Source organism: Artibeus jamaicensis, unplaced genomic scaffold, assembly GCF_021234435.1.
Source record: "Artibeus jamaicensis isolate MK-2021 breed Jamaican fruit bat unplaced genomic scaffold, CSHL_Jam_final contig_700, whole genome shotgun sequence".
Classification (NCBI taxonomy): Eukaryota; Metazoa; Chordata; class Mammalia; order Chiroptera; family Phyllostomidae; genus Artibeus; species Artibeus jamaicensis.
In genome coordinates, this window is record NW_026521930.1 from 8907753 (window position 1) to 8928362 (window position 20610).

General features: G+C 50.0%; 1 protein-coding gene across 3 annotated transcripts in view; it reads right to left on the reverse strand.

Annotated features, from left to right (window-relative positions):
- LMF1 (lipase maturation factor 1) overlaps positions 1-20610 on the reverse strand; it is a 94725-nt gene that overhangs the window by 45281 nt on the left and 28834 nt on the right. For 2 of the 3 annotated variants that reach the window (XM_053671509.1, XM_053671508.1), the window contains exons 1-2: positions 14357-14576; positions 10962-11110 (exon numbers count right to left, since the gene is read on the reverse strand). In XM_053671509.1, the coding sequence (XP_053527484.1) occupies positions 10962-11110; positions 14357-14561 (354 nt within the window). In that variant the 5' untranslated portion in view covers positions 14562-14576. Of the gene's footprint in view, positions 1-10961; positions 11111-14356; positions 14577-20610 lie in introns of those variants that run through there. The other variant, XM_037157174.2, reaches the window with a different exon arrangement.

A 20610-nucleotide genomic window follows, 5' to 3' on the forward strand; every position in this document is an offset into this window, starting at 1 on the left:
ATTTTTATCTGGTATTCAAAGAAAGGACTCGGAGGGAAATCTGGCTCTGGATGAGTCTGTTAGGTGGGGTCTGTTGCTCTCCAGTTCTGCCCACAAAGAGATGTCTCTGCTCCCCTGAAGCCCCCTGCTGCTGACCTCTTGTTAGATTTCAAAAACAATTTGTCCTGCCCTGAAACGTGTGGCCAAGAAGCTTTGCGGATGTGCATGCTTGTGGGACCCTCACCCCATCAGCACACAGGACGTTTTCGTCACCCTGCCAGTTCTTACATGTCTCCTGTACCCCAATCACTCCCCATCCTGAATCTCAGAGGCAACTGCTTCTCTGCCTCTCTCGGCTCTAGAACCTCCTACACAAGGGCTCGTGTGGTGCACAAGCCGTGTCTGTCTTCTCTCACTCAGCACTCGACGCCTGTGAGGTCATCCAGGTCTGTCACACAGCGAGGAGTATTCGCTCCTCTTCATTACCGAGTAGTTGCCTTTGGGGGGGGGGTGGCATGGGGTGTCCGCTTTTCCTCTTGTTGACAGACTGTGGTTGGTTTCCAGGGCTTGGTGCACGTGGATGCTGCTGCTGTGAGCGTGTGCAGAAAAGATCTTTTGAGCACATGCTTTCATTTCTCTTGGTGAATACTGAGCAGTAGAAATACTGGGTGGCAGAGTGAGATGAGAATAAGGTTGCTTTTGTAAGTAACTGCTAAACTGTGTCCCCAAAACACAGTACTATATTACATACCCACAGGAGGCCAATGCAGCGAAACTCTTCTTGTTCACATCCTTGCTGTTACAGACTTAGTATTTGTGACACTCCCCTCCCCCAGTGTGGCTATATTTGGACTAATTCAGGTTAGATGAAGTCATAAGGGTGGGGACCTGATCCAAAAGGATTTGCACACTTATTCGAAGAGACACCAGAGTTTCTCTCTGCGCCAGCTGAGGACGCAGCAAGAGGGTGGCCATCTGCAGTTCAGGAAGAATCCTCACAGGGGAATTAGCCGGAACACCGATCTTAGACGTCCAGCCTCCAGAACTATGAGAAGATGAATGTTAAGCTGCCCAGTCTGTGGAATTTTGTTAGAGCAGCCCCAGAAAACTAAGACTCACTCCGATATTTGCTTTTGTCTGCTTTCAATTTTAGCTAAGTCTGTGGGCATGCAATGGTACCTCACTGTAGACTTATTAGCATCTTCCCAAAAGCCAATGAAGCTGAGCAATTTTTCAAGTGCTTAGAACAGCTATATGTGTGTCTTCCTTTGTGAAGTGTTGAACTGTCTTTATTACCGAGTTTTTTGGGTTCTTTATGCATCCCAGGTAGAGGTTTTTAGCCAGATATAATGGTATCGTGAATTTTTCTCCCAATCTGTGACTTGCCATTATCAGTGGTGTCTTCTGAAGAACAGACTTTAATTTTGATGAAGTCCAATTGATTCATTTTTTGATTTTACGGTTAATGTTCTCACACTATATTCTAAGAAATCTTTGCCTATCCCAAGACTGTAAAAACATTCCTTTATGTTACCTTCAAAAAGTGTTATATGCAACAGTTTTGTATTTCCAGTCCATCTCAAACTAATTTGTGTCAGGTGTGATGGAAGTGTTGGGGTTTGTTCACCGCTATGTAGATATCTAGGCATCCCAGCACAAATCGTTGAAGAATTTTCTTTCTCAGTTAAATTGATTTTGTGCCTTGTCCAAAAATAATCTGATGGTGATATCAACGTGGGACTATTTCTAGACTCCTAACCACTTCACTGACAAGCTGCCACCGGTGCCTACACCACACTGTCTCGATGACTAATGTCTTCCGGAAAGTCTCAAACAAGTAGTGTTACTCCTGCAACTTGACTCTTACTCAAAACTGTTCTGGCTATTCTAGGTCCTTGGCTGTTCGTCAATTTCTAAGAAGAAAATCCTTCTAGGATTATGTTTGGGGTTGCGCAAACTCTTCAGATCAATTTGGGGACAACTGACAGTTGAGCAATGTTGAGACTTCCGATTCACAAACGTGGTCTATCCGTCTAGTCTCTTTAAGTTCTCTCAGCCGCGTTTGGGAGCCTTCGGGGTACAAGTGTTAACTTCTGTTAAAGTTCCCTAAGTAGCCCTGACTGGTGTGACTCAGTGGGTTGGGCGAAGTCCCACAAACCAAAAGGTTGCCAGCTCCTAGGTTGGAGGCCAGGTGCCTGGTTGGAGGTGTGCAAGAGGGAACCAATCAATGTTTCTCTTGCACGCTGATGTTTCTCTCCTTTTCTTTCTCCTTCCCTTCCCCTCTCTCTAAAAATAAATAAATTCAAAAATTTTTCCTCAGTAGTTTATCATTTGGGATATTATTATTTTTGCTATATTTTTATAATTCCATTTTCCAAAATTTTGCTAGCATGTAGAAATATTAGTTTGGATACCAACCATGCATCTTGCACTTTGGTTAAATTCATTCACTAGTTATAAGGACCCTTTGATCCCCACGTACATGACCTTTCGTCTATGAATACAGACTGTTGTCTCTCTTCCATTCCAATCTTCAGGGTTTCTATTATTTTTTCTTGCTCTGTTGCACAAGCTAAGATCTTCAATACGCTGTCAAATAGATGTGATGAGAGTGGACACCCTTGCCTTGTTCTCAGTCCTACGGGGAAAACATGCAGTCTTTCACCATCAAGCACAGTACTAGCTGTAGGCAGTTCATATACTAATCTGTTATCAGGTTGAGGACGTTTCCTTCCATTCTTAGTTTGCCAAGACTTTTAAAAATTAATTTAATTGTGTCTAATACTTTTCCTACATTGAGATGATCATATTTTATCTTTTTCTTCCTTGATCTTGTATTTGGTGAATTATACTAATTCATTCATGTCTGGCCACTCTTGTGTTCCGGGGAAAATCCCATGTAGTCTTGATGCCTTTCACGCACTGCTGGGTTCATTTGCTAATAACTCCTTAAGAATTTCATGTCTGTGCTCTTGAAGAGGTTGCTCTCTAATTTCCTTTTCTTTGCCAGTCTCAGAAAAGGGAGTTAGGAAGGGTTCCCTCTCCTTCACTTTCTGAATGAGCGTGTATAGGATTCATATAGTTTCTTCCTTAAATATTTTATAGAACTCATCAGGAAAGGCTTCTGGGCCTGGAGTTTTCTCGGTGGGTAGGTATTTTTGCTTTCTCTGTGTAAATGATTTCCATTTATAGAACTACTGAGATTCCTGTCTCCTCCTCTGTTAGTGCTGGTAAACTATGTCTCTTAAGGAACATAACCGTTTCCTTGCATTACCTGCTCTATGTGCATAAAGCTGTCATATTATTTCTCTTTAACTTTTTATTTTGAAACACTATTAGACTTTAGAAACCTTGGAAAAACAGACTGGAGTTCCTGTATACCAGTTGCTCTATTAATTTAATTCTATTAAACTATCAACCTTACTTGGATTTCACCAGTTTTTCCATCATTGTCCTTTTCATAACAGGGGCAATGCTGGGTGCCTCGTTAACTGTCACATCCCATGAGTCTGACAATTCCTCAGTCTTTAATTGCATCGCATGACTTTGATAGTTAAAAATTCCGGTCAGTGAGACTTCATGGCTCCCCTCCTCACACAACCACATCAAAATTACAACTAAAATATAAAACAACCATCACTCAGAACTGTCAGAAGTCGAGTAGAATGGGAGTCTGACAACTACAGATTTAAGAAACCAGACAGGTAGGAGGGGCAGAGATGCAGAATGGGCTGGTCTCACATCCATGTGTGGTGGATAAAAAATCTGGGGGGGATATCTCAGGAGCAAGGAGTCCCAAATACACACCAGGCCCCCCAGCCCAGGGAGATAAGTGCCAGGAAGATAAGTCCCCCAACTTCTAGCTGCAAAAACCAGCAAGGATTAAGTCAGTGAAAGAAACTTCTAGAGTCCCAACTAAATAGTTCCGCTTAAAGAATTCACATGCACATTTACTCAGACTCACTTCCTCTGAGCTCCAGCACCAGGGTGGCAGCTTGAAAGGCACCAGGGGCATACGGGGAGGAACAGAAGTGTCTGGGATCAAGGTGAGAGCTGGGGGACAGCTTTCCTCCAGACAGAAAGGCAAGCAGAGGCTATCATTCCTTTTCTGAGCCCTCCCCTGACAGACCACAGGGGCACAGAGAAAGCAGGTGGGTGCTATATCTGAGACTCCATCAACCTGGCTGACACTGTTTGCCCTGCTCTGGAGACCCCTTTAGACTCCATCCTACCCAATCTATGGGCCCACCCAACCTGTTAACCATGACTTTTCCATATGAGTGGCTGGTCTTGGCTGATGCTTCACAAATTCCTAAATCCTATCAAACACACCACAACTGGCCTCAGTGAGCCCCCAGCCCCTATAGCTCTTGCTAAGTGGCCCCAGGCCCAGCACTAGCAGCAGCCAGCTGAGATCACAGCTTGACTTCACCTTGGAATCTCCAAGCTCAGCACAAGTAGTAGTCATCATAGATTGCTTTATATCTCATGTATGGTGGCCGTGGGCAGAACCCAGGTGGGGGCTGCACCACCTGGGGAACACTAGGGCCTATGCACTCAGTGGATGGCTACAGACCACCTTGGAGCACCATTACCCTGCCCTTGCACAGCTGATCCTCCTTGGAGGATGGGGGTTGGTGGTCAGTGGTTACAGCCAGTCCTTGTGTAAGAGGGTGCAGCCAGGGGACCCCCAAAAGAAGGATTTGTAATGGGGTCCAGAACTCAGGGTGTCCAGGAAATATTAAAAATATGGGATGTCCTCACCCCTACAAGTCTGAGATGAGGAGTGGGATACATGGAGCAGGGCCATTGAGTTGTTTTGCATAGCAACAGTTGTGCAGATAATCTCTAGAATGGTCATTTAACATATCTATAACCTTTAACTGGTTTCATAGATATGCTAAACAGCTGTGGCCATGCTTTGAGCAAGGGAGAAGGGAGTGACTTCCACCCAAGACAGAACTGGGAGGCAACTCCCCTTGGTTACAGCGCCTACGGTGAGAGCTTGGAGATGACTGGCTCCACACCACAGGGCCACACCTGCCCAGACTCACAATGGCAGCCTAGTAAAGCTGGAAGAATACAGGAGGGCTGGCAAGTGTAGCCGATTGTGGACGGAGTAGGAAATGGGACTGCAGAGGAAGACTGGCATGGGGATTTAAATGCAGACACAGCAGCCATTGAAGAGAGAACAGAACCACACACTTTTGCCAGAATGGGGACTCCCATAGTCATGTGAGAGAGAATCACCACATAGCTTTAGCAGAGAGAACCATGCACTTTTGGCAGATTGGGGACCCCCACAGCCTTGGTGAAGGAGAGCCACACAGCTTTGGCTAGAGTTAGGACCCCTGCAGCCATGAGAAGAATTACCATGCGGCTTTGGCAGAGAATCACCACGTGGCTCTCTATTTCTTTTCCTCAGATATGGTACCTTGGACTGGGCAAAGGGGGGAAGGAAGGACTGTGTGTGTTTGTGGGTGTTTTAAGGGACTTTGGGATTTTGATGAAGACATTAAGTCATTACTCTTATGTCTGTATAACTTGAATAAAGAATTCCTTTCCTTTTCACCAGTCTCTAACATGGAGAGCTATAATTCTCTGGTGAAGGGAAAGGCGAACCTAGTACAGGGGGACCCCAGGAGAAGGGCGGGTCAACTAGGTAACACTGTGGGACCCCTTCCCTGGTGGCCAATCTGGGAAAATCATAGGAGACATGTGCAGTAGCTTTACAACTACCTGTCACAGTAAAAGCCTGCCAAGTCTAGCCAGGAAGGATCCGCCCTATACGAATAGAGTCCCTCCAGCCCATGAGGTCAATCTCTGCTTGGAGTTGGCCTGCTCCCATGTTCTCTACTATCAACTCTGTGTTCATTCAATTCTTTGTCCTGACCATCAAGAACCTGGATACCTGTGCCCCTCTATGACACTTGTAGCCAAATGGCCTAGATAAATCCCTCCCATTGATCTGCCAACAGCAACCAGGCCCAACTACAAGAGGAGAGTGTACTTAGACCACATTAAGGGTGGACCCTGAGTATCCAGCTTGGGTGATAGGGAAAGGCTGTGCCACTGGACCCTGCAGGACACCTACTACATTAGGGCACACTACTGAGACACGAAGTCAAAGCAGTTCTACTTAATATAAACAAAAAACAAAGGGAGGCTGCCAAAACGGGGAGACAAAGAGATGTTGCCCAGATGAAAGGACAGATCAAAACTCCAGAAAAAGAATGAAATGTAGATAAGCAATCTGTCAGACGCAGAGTTCAAAACACTTGGTAGTAAGAATGCTCAAGGAACTTAGTGAGGACCTCAACAACATAGAAAAGATCCAGTCAGAAATTAAAGATACACTAATTGAAATAGAGAACAATTTACAGTGAAACAATAGTAGAGTGGATGAAGCCAAGAATCAAATCAATGATATGGAACGTAATGAAGCAAAAGACAACCAAGCAAAACAACAAGGAGAAAAAAAGAATCCAAATAAACAAGGATAGTGTAAGCAGCCTCTGGGACAACTTCAAGCATTCCAACATTCTCATCATAGGGGTGCCAGAAGGAGAAGAGAAAGAGCAAGACATTGGAAATCTATTGGAAAAAATAATGAAAGATTTGGTGAAGGAAGCAGACATGCAAGTTCAGGAAGCATGAGAGTCCCAAACAAGATAGATACAAAGTGGCCCACTCTAAAACACATCATAATCAGAATGCCAAAGATTAACGATAAAGAGAGAATCTTAAAAGCAGCAAGAGAAAAGCAGTTGGTTATCTATAGGGGAGTTTCCAGAAGACTGTCAGCTGATTTCTCAAAGAAACTTTGCAGGCTAGAAGGAACTGGCAAGAAATATTCAAAGTCATGAAAAGCAGGGACCTACAGCCAAGATTGCTCTACACAGCAAAACTATCATTCGGAATCAAAAGGCAAATAAAAAGCTTCCCAGAAAAGAAAAAACTAAAGAAGTTCATCATCACCAAGCCATTATTATATGAAATACTAAAGGAACTTATTTATGAAAAAGATCAAAACTATGAACAATAAAATGGCAATAAATACATATCTATCAACAACTGAATCTAAAAAACAAACTCAGCAAACAAGATGACAGAAACAGAGTCATGGATATGGAAAGTGTTTCAATGATTGCCAGATGGGACACTGGCAGACTGTTTAGGAAAGAGTGGGTGAAGAGCTGAGGGGATAAAGAAGTACAAATAGGCAGTTACAGAATAGCCATGGGGATGTAAAGTCCAGTATAGGAAATGGAGTAGCCAAAGGACTTATACACATGACCCATGGACATGAACAATGGTGTGGGGATTGCCTGAGGGAGTGGGGGGGTGCTGGGTGGAGGGGGTGGGGGAAATTAAGACAACTGAAATAGCATAATCAATAAAAAATCTGCAAAAAAATTTCTAGTCATTTTGAAGAATATTCCTCTGTTGGGTTTTGTCTGATGTTTTCTCATCATTAAATTAGCACAATGTATTCTTATGAGACTGCTATGTAAGTGATGTTGTGTCCTTGGAGCTTCTGTGCATACAGTCCCCTTCTCTGTACCCTGCTGGGAATTCCAGCAGGATTACGAGGTGAGAAAAGCCCCACTGCCTTCCATCATTCTCCACTCCCAACAGTCGGCAAGGTTGCCCTGTTCCGCCTGTTCCCTGGCCGCCCACCTCCCTGTGTGTCCCCCTCTGCCTGCCCCTGCGTCCCCAGAGAGCCAGGTAGTCCAGAGGCTCACTTCGTGTGTTTCCCTCTGGACCCCCATCCCACACTGTGTGCTGTCTAACATGAGAACAGCTGCATCATGCACTGTGTCCAGTGTCCAGCTGTTTCCAGAGAGCAGGGTGGCCTGGGCCATCTCTCCACCAATATTCCCCACCCCTGCTCATATCCCCCCACAACACTGCAGGGGGTCATAAGGGCTGAGTACATAGAAGCCTTAAGGACAAGATCTATACAAATGCCATCTCAGGCTCCCTGGAAGAGCGAGCAGCCTTTCTGTAAGCACAGAGGCTGTGTGGTTGCCTTTCATTCTGCTCAGCACCTTTACCTGTATGGCCTTGGGGTTCCCTCCGAGACTGAGCTCTACAAGAGCCCGTCTGTCTTTTGAACCACTGCCAGATGATAAAACCCACAGTCACTTCTGAATGTTCAGAACAGGCACCAGTTTTGACCCAGTAGCAGAAGCACAGGGGGCTTCATCCACAGTCATTTTAATATCGCCAGGTCTACTGTGGTTTCTCTCCTCATAGAGAAATAAACATTTTGCTGCTGGCACTCTTTTTTGTCAAGTCAACTCTACTTTCTGCTTTCCACTGAAGGAAGATTAATAATATCCAACATACAGACTAAATCAAGTAATTATACCTTTTAGTGCACCTGATAATTTCTTACCCAGCTGGTGCTAACAGTCAATCAAAATGCCATAAAAGGTGTTTTAGAATGTGCTAATGATCCACTGCACTCTGTCAGGCATGGTGGGGACTTGTTCAACTCTTGACATCACAAACCCTGCACAGAACAGCCTGACAGATCCACCACCCAGAGCTCCACACCGGGGCTGCCCGCCACTGGGAGCCCCTCACTCTACGTGTCCCACATGACAGAGCTGCGATATTCCACTGGGTCCCCAATAAAGTCCTTTGAAACATTTCATACATCTTTATACTTTTTAAAGCCAGCTAATAAGAGAGTCCAAAGCCAAGTCCTAGATGGACAAGAAACTGCAGACAACTAATATTTCAAAATTTCATTAAAAGCAACCATTAAATGGGAAAATAAACTCAGAGAAAGCATCACATCTGGACTGTGTGCAATCTAGACCCATAATCACCCCAACGCAGCATTTTCTAGTATCTGTAGCTACTTGCAACTGCCCACGTCAAGAACCCTACCAACCACGCCTGCTCCAGAGTGCTCTCCAGGCTTCTGCACACCCGTCTGCCCCTCTGGCTGGTGCTGCCACAGCTCCTGGGGGCCTGCTCATCATCCCGCAAGTGGACATGATCAGTCCACTGGGCCCTGGCCCTGGGCCTGCTGCCCAGGTGGAGCTGTCCCTCTGCATCCAGCTGCTTCCAGTGCCGTGAGGCCCCTGACAATTACCCAAACCAGACGGCCCTCTGCTATCAGAAAGGGAATCTGAAGCATGTGTGCGTAGGCTCCTGAAGGTAACAGAGAGAACTGGGAGGTGCGTGCCTTCAGGACTCCAGTTCCGTGCAGTGACCAGCATGTCATCCCTCCACAGAGCCACGGTCCGTCAGTGCTGGTTCAGAGCTCACACTATTCCATTCATATGCAAGGGTATGAAAGTCGGATATGAGAAGGCTGACAGGAAAAGATTCATTCGTGTGAACTATGTTTTTGGAGGAGAGCTTTATGGATACCCTGGACCAGCAGAAAGATGAACAGGTGGCTCCTAGAGCAAACTAAGCCTGAAACCTTGCTGGAGGCAGAAACGGTACAGCTAAAGCCGCCCTACTTCAGGCAGGGCTGTCTGGAAAAGACAGTGACACCAGGGAAAAGCAAAGGCAGCATGGGGAGAGGAAAACTGAATACGAGTAGACTGGCCCCACAGAGGAGCCCATGGGCATGAGTGCATAGGGGCTGAGCAGGGCTGCAGAGGACAGGGCAGGGTGATGAGCACAAAGCAGGGAATGAGGGCATCACGTCAATGACAGCCACAGAGAGCTGTGAGTGCCGTTCTGAGCAGAGGGCACAAGGGAGCGCACGTGCACGAGTGTGCACTGTTCCAGAGAGTGTCGGTGCACAACTCAAAGGAACACCGACGAGGATGGGAGAGCCACGCTGTTTTACGGGACCTCACCGCACTGACTACTCACACTGTGAAGAAAGTGACTCTGTGAGAGGACCGGCTGGGCCCGCCGGAGTCAGGGGGGCAAGGGGACGCTGCCCCCAGGAGGGGATGCAGGGCCCCAGTCTGGTCAGGAGCAGGACAGACAGCCACAGTGCCGGGTCACAGAGCAGGGGAGGCAGAGGACCGCCTGGATCTGACGGGACATGGGGAGCTGCCTCTGTGGGTGGAGCAGCTTATTCTCAGGTGGGTTAGGAGCAAGTTCTCTGCCCCACCCCCCAACAACACTACAGGTTTGTGACCGTCCCCCGAGGAAAAACTTAAAGCAAACAGACACCTAACATATCTGTGAGACAGGGTTTCCGATGTAAAAGAATTCAGGATTTTATGATATTTTAATTAACAACCAAGATCTTATTTATGAAGGGTAGGAAAAAGAAGAGAGTGAAAAAGAAGAGAAAACTGACAAGTTCTCTGTCTGTAGTCTGAAGTCAGAAGGAACTGCATCACTCCTGATTTTAAGGCTCGGAAATGTTTCTGAAACACTTTAAGGCAACTGCTAGTGAGACTAAAAGCAGGATGTGCACTTTCAAAGGCTCTGCAGATGACAGAAGCTAAGGAGCCACAGTTTGCAGGGCTGAGCAAGAGAGCAAGAGAAGAACACAGGCAGCAGCACCGCGCTGTGCACAGCTGGCACTGCCGGGCCCCGGTGGAGGAAAGGGAACAGCTGAACACATACCCCAAACCCAGTGAGCACGGCTCCGAAAGAACAGACTAATGGGCAGAGAGAGAGGGAAGCCAGTGCGGCTTTCTGTGGTTGTGAATTACAGATGACATGGTGTCCTCTTTACCGACTGAGAGTGATATGAAATGCTTCAGACACTCCAGACACCCCCAGGAAGGGTGGTGAGAAAGGAGCACTGAGAGGTTCCACCCCGGGGGGTCTCTGTGTGAAACAGGCCAGTCGTGGTCGTTCCGCACAGAAACCAGCACCACAAGGGATCAGTGAAGCCAAGAGTTTCCAGGGCTCAGAAAGAGGCTACTGGACATCACAGAAGGGGGCAGAACTGGCTCAGCTGGCCCAGCCCGGCCAGTGTGAGGACAGTGAGGTGACTCATTTTTAGCACATTCCCCCAAAATACTGCACGTAGAAGTTCTACTTACCGCTCCCAGCATGATTCTGAAAATCAGCCACCGAAAGCCCCACAGAACAATCCGGGATGTAGGGGTCTTCCTGGGTAGTCGAGACAGAGTCCAAAGAGGGCACAGGAAAATCCCCAGGAACCCTGTTTCCAGAAGCTGAGACTCCCATCCTAAGTGGTGACAGTCAGAGAACAGAAGGCCACATTAGCCACAGCTGGACACTGTCTACAGAAATAGCCTCACCAAACTCAGGACAGATGGAGTGACTGAGGGGGCATTTCAGCCCACAGTCAAGGCACGCCATGGGACTGTGCCACCCCGGCCAAGCCCTCTATTTTCAGACCACTGCCTCCTGTCCATCTCAGGGCACTAGGATGTGACATGGCCTCCTGTTGAGCACACGCTGCCCATGGGTGTTGGGGAGGCCTCGTCCATTCAGTGGGCTTGTGTCTGCAGTCATGGCGTTATGGGTTCCTCCCTGAGGGGCATTCACCGGGATGGACACCGTGCATCGAGGAGGCCAGAGATCTGCATGTGAGGTTCTAAATGCAAAGCTGACCCTGGTCCCTGTCTGCCCCAGCAAGGCATGGGAGAGATACAGGTGAAAGCCAGGGAGAGTTACAGGTATAGGTGACAAGGTCCCCAGGTAAGGAAGGAAGCCAAGGGTAGATGCAGGACAGGTACAGGTAACACAGCCCCTACCTTCCCCAGGTGAGGGAGAAAGCAACGCAGAGTCACAGGTACAGGCAGCATGGCCCACATCTGCCCCAGGTGAAACTGCCTCCTCCCAGCCCCATGTGGGCTCAGTCTGCATGGCAGGCAGCTCGGTGCTCAGGTGTGGGGAGTGCTAGCCCATTCTTCCTGCCCCTGGGTGGGAAACACAGCTGAGTGCAGCGCACCCGAGTTCTTGTTCTCACAAAGCAGATGGCACTCCAAGTTCTCCTAAAAACTCCCTGAACGGCCCCTACTGTGGAAACAGTTGCTCACTCTGTCCCTGGGACACCAGGAACCAAGAACAGGTTTCAGGCGGTTGTAAACAGGGCTCTTCAAAAGGAATCTGCACTTGATTATGCGTGTTGCACAAGTTCCCGTTAATATGCTACACAAAAGATGCATTAGACAAGGGTAGATACTCTGTGGTTCCATTTACAGAAAGTTCTAGAATAAGGAAAACTGATGCACGTGAAAGAAACCAGAACAAAGCTAGCTGCCTGGGGAGGCGAGCTGGGGACACTGGAGGACGCGGAGTCTGCGCCTGGTCAGGGGGTGGGTCACCGGGCGCGCTGGCCAAGGCTCGGCTGAGGCACCTCAGGGTCTGTGCATCTCACTGTTCAGTTCCTTCCTCCAACAGACATACGAACCTACAGAAATTCTGAATCCCAGTTTTAAGGCTGATGGACAGGTCTTCAGGCCTGTAACTTATTTTGAGGTACATCAAACATTAAATGGAGAAATAAACAGATGTGTGATGAAGCCAGCGGAGCCAAAGACAAACCAGAGTCCAGGCGGGGGGCTCATGGGTTTCACTGCACAACTGAAACTCTCTGTAGTTTGAAACATTTTGTAAGATTGCGGGGTAGGGATCCCGTTTCCTCTCGCATGTTCTATGGATTTCTGAAACCCCAGTTCCAAATCAGTAGTTCTTTGGAGAGAACAGGTCATTTGCAGCAAAGCTGTGCCCAAGAATGGCATGCCTGACACCAGGGTGACAGTGACCTGTAACCACCCAGAAGGGCAGATAGTCTCATCCTGCTTGGGTGGCTGGCATCAGTGGAGCCACATGTCCTGAGCTGGTGACACTGGGACCATTGGCACACACCCTGCCCTTGTCAACAGATAATTCCAGCCCTGGCCAGTGTGTCTCAGTTGGTTAAGAGTGTTGTCCCATAACCAAAAGGTTGCAGGTTCGATTGGTGGTGAGGGCACATGCCTAGGTTGTGGGTTTGAGCCCCAGTCCAGGTGCCTACGCTCCCTGGTCCAGGTGTGGACAGAAGGCAACTAATCATTGCTTCCCTCTCTCATCAATGTTTTTCTCTCTCCTTTCCTCTCTCTCTAAAAGCAATGAAAAAATATGTCCTCGGGTAGGGATAAACAAAAAAAGAGGGATAATTCTAGAAGTAGGAAAAAGCCTGGACATGTTGGGGGGGCAAGGCAGGCAGACAGCTGGAGCCACATGACCACCAGGCTGCGTTGGGTCCCGTGTCACAGCTGTCGGCTGACAGGAGAGGAAAGCGCTAAGCCGCAGGGGGCTCTGGCCAAGGCCGGGGAGGAGAGACTGGATGCGCAGAATGCCCCTCTGCCGCCCACCTGCACCCCACCCAGCACTGGACACTTACCCTGACTTCCCTCAGAGGTTCAAGAGGGAAAAGTGCAGAAAGTATCCACACTAGTTTAATGAGATTTCAGACACAGAACAATTGCTTACTTTGAGTCAAAAACTCCCCCCTTCTAGTTCATGGTTCAGAAGACCTTTGCTTTACAACTTGCTTCAAATCTCTCTTCTCTCAGCCTGGAAAAAACAAACTTATTTCTGTATGACAATTTCTTTAGTTTTTCTTGAGGTGATTTTCATTAACTGTGGACTCACTTCACTTGGGGTGCATTTTACAAATATATGAATAGATGAGCAAAAGATATGCAGAATGTGGACGTGGCCATGGTCCTGGCTCTGAGCATACTTGTCTGCAGACATGTCTACTCTGAGAAAGCACCTCAAAGGCCACCTGTTCTGATCCTTCCTCCACTTGGTGGCAAGAAAACTCAGGAACCGAGAGGCTCGCAAGCAGAGCAGGTGGAGCTGGGGTGCCGGGCGGAGAGAGAGCCAGGCTGCAGTGCCCCCAGAACGCCTAGAGGAGCCTGCGTGCCACTGCAAGCCAGGGGCCCTCGCTCAGCGCGGCCGTGCACACCTGCCTTGCTCGTGCTCCCGCAAACCCCTCGTAAACTCTAAGACCCCACGTGGGTGAGCACTTCCCTGGGCGCCAGGCCTGCCTTCTCTAATTGTCACCTCACTTTGCGCAAATGTGATGAACAGAATTTTAATATACAGTTTGAGTGACACCAATCAAAGTGATATGCAAATGGCAGAGCCCAGAGACAGTTTAAGTGCCAGGAAGCAGGTGACAGGGTGGGTAGGCAAGGGATGGGACATGCTGTCACCTTAGGGATGTGCTTGTACTGGCAGAGGGTCACCTGGCCCTCCTTCCTCCTGAACCTACTGAGACATTCCTTACCCTGCTGGGCTGCATGGGAGAGCAGACGCCTGAAAGCCGGGGTGTGCAGTTTTCCCACTTGGGACCCCTCAGCTCCCACCTGCCCCCTCCTTCCCTGGAGCTGCCGCCTCGCTGGCCACTGGCCCCGCCAGCCATCAGCACTCCCTGACACCGCTGGGGAGGAAAAAGGGTCGCCTGCAGACCCACCTGCTTCTGCTTTCTTAGCTTGGATCTTGTTGAATTTCGGCAGCTGTGCTGCCTGCACAAGAACACCATTGTTCTCTGCTTCAGCGTGGTGGGGAGGCGTTCCCAGAAAAACAAATGCCCAGTGCACTGCTGCGCGGCTTCCTGTGGCCGGGAGGCTGTCCGTGTGCCTGCAGATGGCACGGCGCATAGCACCCTGCCGAGACATGCTCACGACTGTGAACCAGTGCCGACCCCAACAGTCACCGGGCCCCGCTAGGTGCCTCTCACAGCCAAGTGCCTTTTGACCTGTGTTCAGAGCCTTTCTGGGGCGGGATACAGGCACTTGGCCCTTCACTTGCCAAACACCTACTTAATAATCATGGTGGGCCTGGAAAGCTCTGACCTACTGGCTGTGCCTTGGGGAAGGTGCTGGTGTAAGGGTCTGCCAGTGGCTTTGGGGGTGACAGTTAGCAAATGCCTACTGGAAGCCATGGAGTCTGGGCTACACCTGCCTGTTCCTGGCATTTTCACTTCTATGGCTGCTGGCTTGTTTCGAATAACAGACCAGCCCTGAACAAGCCACATCTGAAAAGTTTCCACATAAAACTGAAGGGAGAACACCTCCCGTTGTGAGAAGGAGGAACGGGTGCTCCCAGTCCCGAGCACTCTGACACAGGGGCTGCTGGGGCAAAGTGTCTAGGTGGTGAGTAGCTCCGTGTGCAATTCTCCTTTTCCGAGGAACAGCTGGCTTGCCTGCTGTCTTCCGGGACGTCTCCGCAGACAGGCGGCGGATGGGGTGGGGACAAGCTCAGGGTCTTGCCTGGTCCTGACGGGACAGTGAACCTTCATGCAGTGTTGGCCAGAGCTCAGGGCTGGCTGTCATCCATGGCACCCAGGTCTGAGGGCAGCCACAGTCCCTCATCTTGTGGTCTGTGGGCAGCCTGGGCACCCCACTGGCCAGGACAAGCGGTGCCTGCATAGACTGAAGAGGTCAGAACAGGCGGTTCTCTCTTTCTGCTGGTTTGAGCATTTAAATAAAACGCCTCAGAACGGGGCACGTGACCTGTGTCTGCAGGCAGCTGCATGTGAAGTCTGAGGAAAAGCCCCATGAAAGAGGCTGAATTTGGACTCTCGGCCTCCTGGCCCAAGTTCGGACCTGAGGGGTCCCTCATTCCTCTGGCCTAGCCCGGGGCACCTGCTCCCCAAATAAAATTGATGTAAAAAGTGTCGATGTTTCTTTCCTATCTACTTAGGGGCAAGCGAAGACTGAAGATGTTTTCTATTGCAGATCCAGAAAGTTCACCACCAAGAGGCCTGACCTGTGCCTGGCAACTGCAGCACTGGCGCACGGTGGGCGGCGGGCCCCTTCAGAATGAACAACATGAGTGCGGCACCGCTCCGCTGCTCCTCGGGGTGGGGGGGTGTGTGGCTCTTGCTGCCAGTGCTCTCAACAGGAAGAGCACTGCCTCCAGCTGACAAGGGGCCACTGGGCCTCAGAGGGCGCCCAGAGTGAAGGACGACACAGTACAGGCAGCGCCGCTGACCAAGGAGGAAGACGATCTAAAACACTGTTTCGGAGGCGGAAGCTGCCCAGATGACCACTCTAGAAAGAGAATACCAACTGATGCCTCACATTACCTTCCTTGAAACTAGGATAGTTACTTAGAAAAAGTAATTAAATTTCACACATATGGATCCTTCAGAAATGACAGCCACCATCCATGTGAGAAGTAGGAACCCATTAGCTTCACGTTAAAATCAGGGAAAATGGAAGAAAAGCGCTTCCCTCCTGACGGGCTGTCACTCCTGCACGGAGCCCCCACCCTCGGCCGCCCGGGGGCTCCTAATGATGCTCTGGAGACTACTTGAGCTCTTAAAAAGTTATTTTCTTAATCTTTATGGGTTGTATGCCAGGACGGAAAGTTCTGGATTGGCACACCAGACCCTGTCTATAGGCACTGACAGGGCAAAGACGAGCTCTGGGAATCAGAAAGCTCCCCAGATGTGGACGAGGGTGACGCTGCCCACCACGGATGCGGCACTTTACCCTGTCACAGAGCACCAGACCTCTGCAGAAACGCAGAGCCTGCTGTAGTGGGTGGGGAGGCCCTGGAGAGCACCTGTATGGGGTGGGGGCGGCGCCTGAGGGAGCAGTGGCATGCTGGCCACTGACTTTGGCCGCCTCTGTGCTGGTGGGTGTTTCTGGGTCCTGCTCACACCCCCGCCCAGGCTTCAGGGTGTGCACCGATCCCAAGTCACAGGGGACGCTGTGGCCTTGTCTGTGTTCACGAACACAAGGGCTACAGGCCCCGCTTCCCTGTGTGTCTCTGACTCTGGGGTGGGTAATTTCTGTGGTAATGTAGGCACGGTGCACACTTCAAACGTGTGGGCTCTTCTCACAGCCTTGGGAGGTCTGGGGGGAATTGGAGTCACAGCTGGTGAAGGGAAGAGCCTTTCTTCTAGGCAGGCTCCGGGTTCTGGCCATGCCTTCACAAACCCTCGACTCTCTAAGCTGTTCCTGCCACTCCATGCTCTCCCATGGCATAGCCATTCCGCCAAGCCTCGTTTTAGTTTTACTTGCTGTTTACTCAGGGTGCCGCTCAAGGAAAGGTGTATTTTGAGATCGGAGCAGTGGCCAAGCACGGGTGCCCTGCCTGCCACCTGGCTCACCGAAGAAACGCCGCACAGGGTCGGGCCTGGAGGACGCCTGGCAGGGCCGCTGGAGCCCCGACTGCCACTGGCACACAGCCCCAGGTAAGTGAGGAAAGGGCAGTTCTGTTGCAATGTCTTCCTGAGAGCCGGGCTGGGTTTGCAGGGGGGCTGCACAGCACAGGGAGCAGAGCGTCCCCAATACTGTCCCTGAGCCAGCTCGTCTGCCTGGCTGTCACGGACGGGACTTGGGAGAGCTGCCTGCTGCCCAGTTACTGCTGCAAACATCGCTGTTGTGATAGACACAACCCACCAACAGACTGGGTGAGTCATTTTCCTCTTTCACTGAGACAAAATATAAAATGAGTTCAGGTAAAAAATATATATGTATAATATATATGTATATGTACAAAGACAAAATTTGAAAACTTCTGCCGGTGTTTACAAATAGTGAGTGTCCATCTACCAAGCTATGCAAAAGATGCATTTCTGTATTTTCTTTACCTGGACAAGGCCACCCAGCAACCTTCCCCACCTGTTCAGCAGAGGTCAGAAATCTGTACCTTGACTGCTCACATGGTCATTTCCCTCCAAACACACGCACCATGGCAACCAGCCACAGTCAAGAGGCACCACACGTGTGCCTGTATGGGAGGGCATCATTTACAAGGCTTTGCTGAGGTCCACTAACTTCTTCCACTTGTCAGAACCACCTGGCAGAGCTGCCCCTGTTTTAAGAGGACAGGCTGGGGCCATCCTCCCTCCTCACAGGCCAGGGAGGTACTGACGTCGGCTCCACCCCAGAAACGGGGCCATGTTCTTGCCCACCTTCCTGGCCTGGGCCCCACTCACTCCTGCCTGGCCTGGTCTGCAGCCTCCTGTGCCCCGATCACTGGCCCGACAGACCTGCTTAGAGCAGGGTCTGCCCGGGAATCTCCAGAACCAGACCGAACTAGGCAGGCCCCGTGAACAAGAGCCCCGTCTGTCCGAGGACAGAACCTAACCACTGAAAAAAGCCAGCTGCAGAGGACTTCACATCCAGCCAGAGATCAGAGCATGAATGGGGGCACATTTTCTAGCAAGTAGGTATTTTCAAAAGAGCAGGTTAAAGGCATCATGTTTTAAATAAAATCATTTTACATTATATGCTCCCAACTATGAGGCATTTAACAAATTGCTAATGTATGTTTTCAGGATGTCCTCGGGCACTTCAGGGAACAGGAAGTGACCTGTGTAACCCACACACCCACAGTGACCCTCCGTGTCCAGTGCACTTGGTCACGGTGCTGGCTAGTACTCGGTTGCCGTGGCAACCAGACTTCCTAGCCCCAGGTGTCCCCTGTCGCTTAGATCTACGCAGGTGTCACCCCCGAGCCCCAAAACAAAATCCACAGTAATGACCTTAGCTCTGGCTCCTTGGTTTTAAATATGAAAAATGCTTCCTGTGAACGGAAATTAGACTTAGCAACAGATTTTTTTGAATTAATATATTCCAAATATTTAACATATATCAGGCTGAAGGGCATTTCTTTGTCTTTTGTTTCTTATGCATAAAAATTAGCCAAAGCTTGCCTCAGAGTGACTTGACAGAACCCTATGAAGTGACGGTCAGTTCTTTCCACAGGGCTGCCCAGCAATAGGGATGTTCTGGCCCTGCCTGTGCTGTCCAGTGCCCACTGGCCACATGAAGGCTGCAAAGCCTTAAACTCAGTCTGAGGTGCACATCAAAGACCTGGCCCCACTCTTGTGCATCCCAAGAGGCACATCTGCTCAGGGGCACTGTGTCCACAGGCCCTGGGTGGAGCAGGCAGGTCTATTCCAGCACTGCAGCCGGGGAGCTCCTGCCCACATGCAGAGGTGGCCCTTGTGCCCACACAAGTGGGCATCACTATCATCCCTCACCCCACATTTGAGTGGGCCGTCAGCACGCGGGGCCCTGTGACTGCAGAAGTGGGTGTCTCCCTCATTCTCCATCTTGCTGGGCCATCAGCAGCAGAGCCCCGAGGACACAGGTTTCACCTCACCTGCATCTTAGTGGACCATCAGCAGGCAAGGCCCTCGTACCCACAGCAGTGGTTACTGTGCTCACCCACATCTGAGTGGGCTGTCGGCACACGGCCCCATGCTCCCAGAAGAGGGCGTCACCTGCACCCCACATGGTCTTGGAGGATGACCTGCTTTCCCTCACAGCTTTCCCAGATCTTTCTACACACCCAGTGAGCACCATTGCCAGGCATCCTCCATGCTGTTCATGAGCACACCCTTGTCACAGGAGGGAGGATGGGGCCTGGCTCATCAGCGAGGATGCCCACTTCTCATGTAAACACACATATTTGTAAGAAATAACATGGAGCATCAGTTCACCAGTAAAGTGGGAGGAATCACACACAAATCTTCACCTAGCATGTGCATAGGTCAGAGGTCAGGGTGGCCCTCAACCCTCTGCCCCACACAGACACTGTTTCCACTGGGGGGTCACCAGACTGGACAAACCAGCACTCTTCCTTCCGTCTCCACACCTGTCTGTCTGCACATCCTAATCAGTGGAGGCACTTTGCTGACCGACTTCACACCCCTTTGAAAGCAAGTTGTCTCTGCCCTCCAGTGAGGACAGTGGTAGTAGGCAGCTCTTGGGCACAGAAGCTGGGATGGCCACAGCAGGGCAGCCTACCCCACAGACCCACACTAGGCAGTATGTACACCCCATGGGGACAGGGAGGGGAGGTTTGAGCATCTTGGCCACAAAACCAGAACCTGGTGGGCACTTCTGACAGTCAAAGTCTCACTCAGAGGTCCCTTTCAAAGGAGCCTTTGGTGGGTTCAGCGACTTGGGGAGAGGCAGTGACATTCTCAGGTATCTGTTGTACACTTACAAGGACTCTCCTAGAAGAAGATGAGTGCACAGCAAAGGATCAGGTGTCAGCTAAGTCAGCGAACAAGAATCATCACAGGACCCTGGCTAGTGTAGCTCAGTAAATTGAGTGCAGCAGGCCTGCGAACCAAAGAATCTCGGTTCAATTCCCAGTCAGGGCATATACCTGGGTTGCACGCCAGTTCCCACCAGGGGACTCAGGAGAGGCAACCACGCACTGATATTTCTCTCCCTTTCTCCTTCCCTTTCCTTCTAAAGATAAATAAATAAAATCTTTTTTTTAAAAAAAAAAAGGAATTATCTCAGGAAAGCCCCACATGAGTGACCACAGAGAGGCTGCAGAGAAAGGATGAAGCTGACCATGCCTCACTGACCACCACGCCCACCTGGTATCTGCTCTGCCCTGGGATCTTCTCCTTGGCTGGAGGCTCAGGCTCACCTTAGGTCTCTGCCCCAGTGCCCATCCCTGCAGCCCTTGTCGAGTGCCTGCTCAGATGCCACCTCCTCAGGGAGCCCTTCCCCCGAACTTGGGCCGTAGCCCACCCGAGTACTGTCTGCCCAGCACTTTCAGCACTCCACATGCTGTACACCTCCCTCGTTTCCATCTTCCATTCATTCAGCACCCACAACGCAAGCCCAAGGCAGATAAGGTAAAGCATCCATAATAAGCATAACCAAGGATGAAATTAAAAATATGCTCACAAAGCACAGATAGATGGGATATTCAGTAGAGAGGAAGAACTATAAAAAAAGA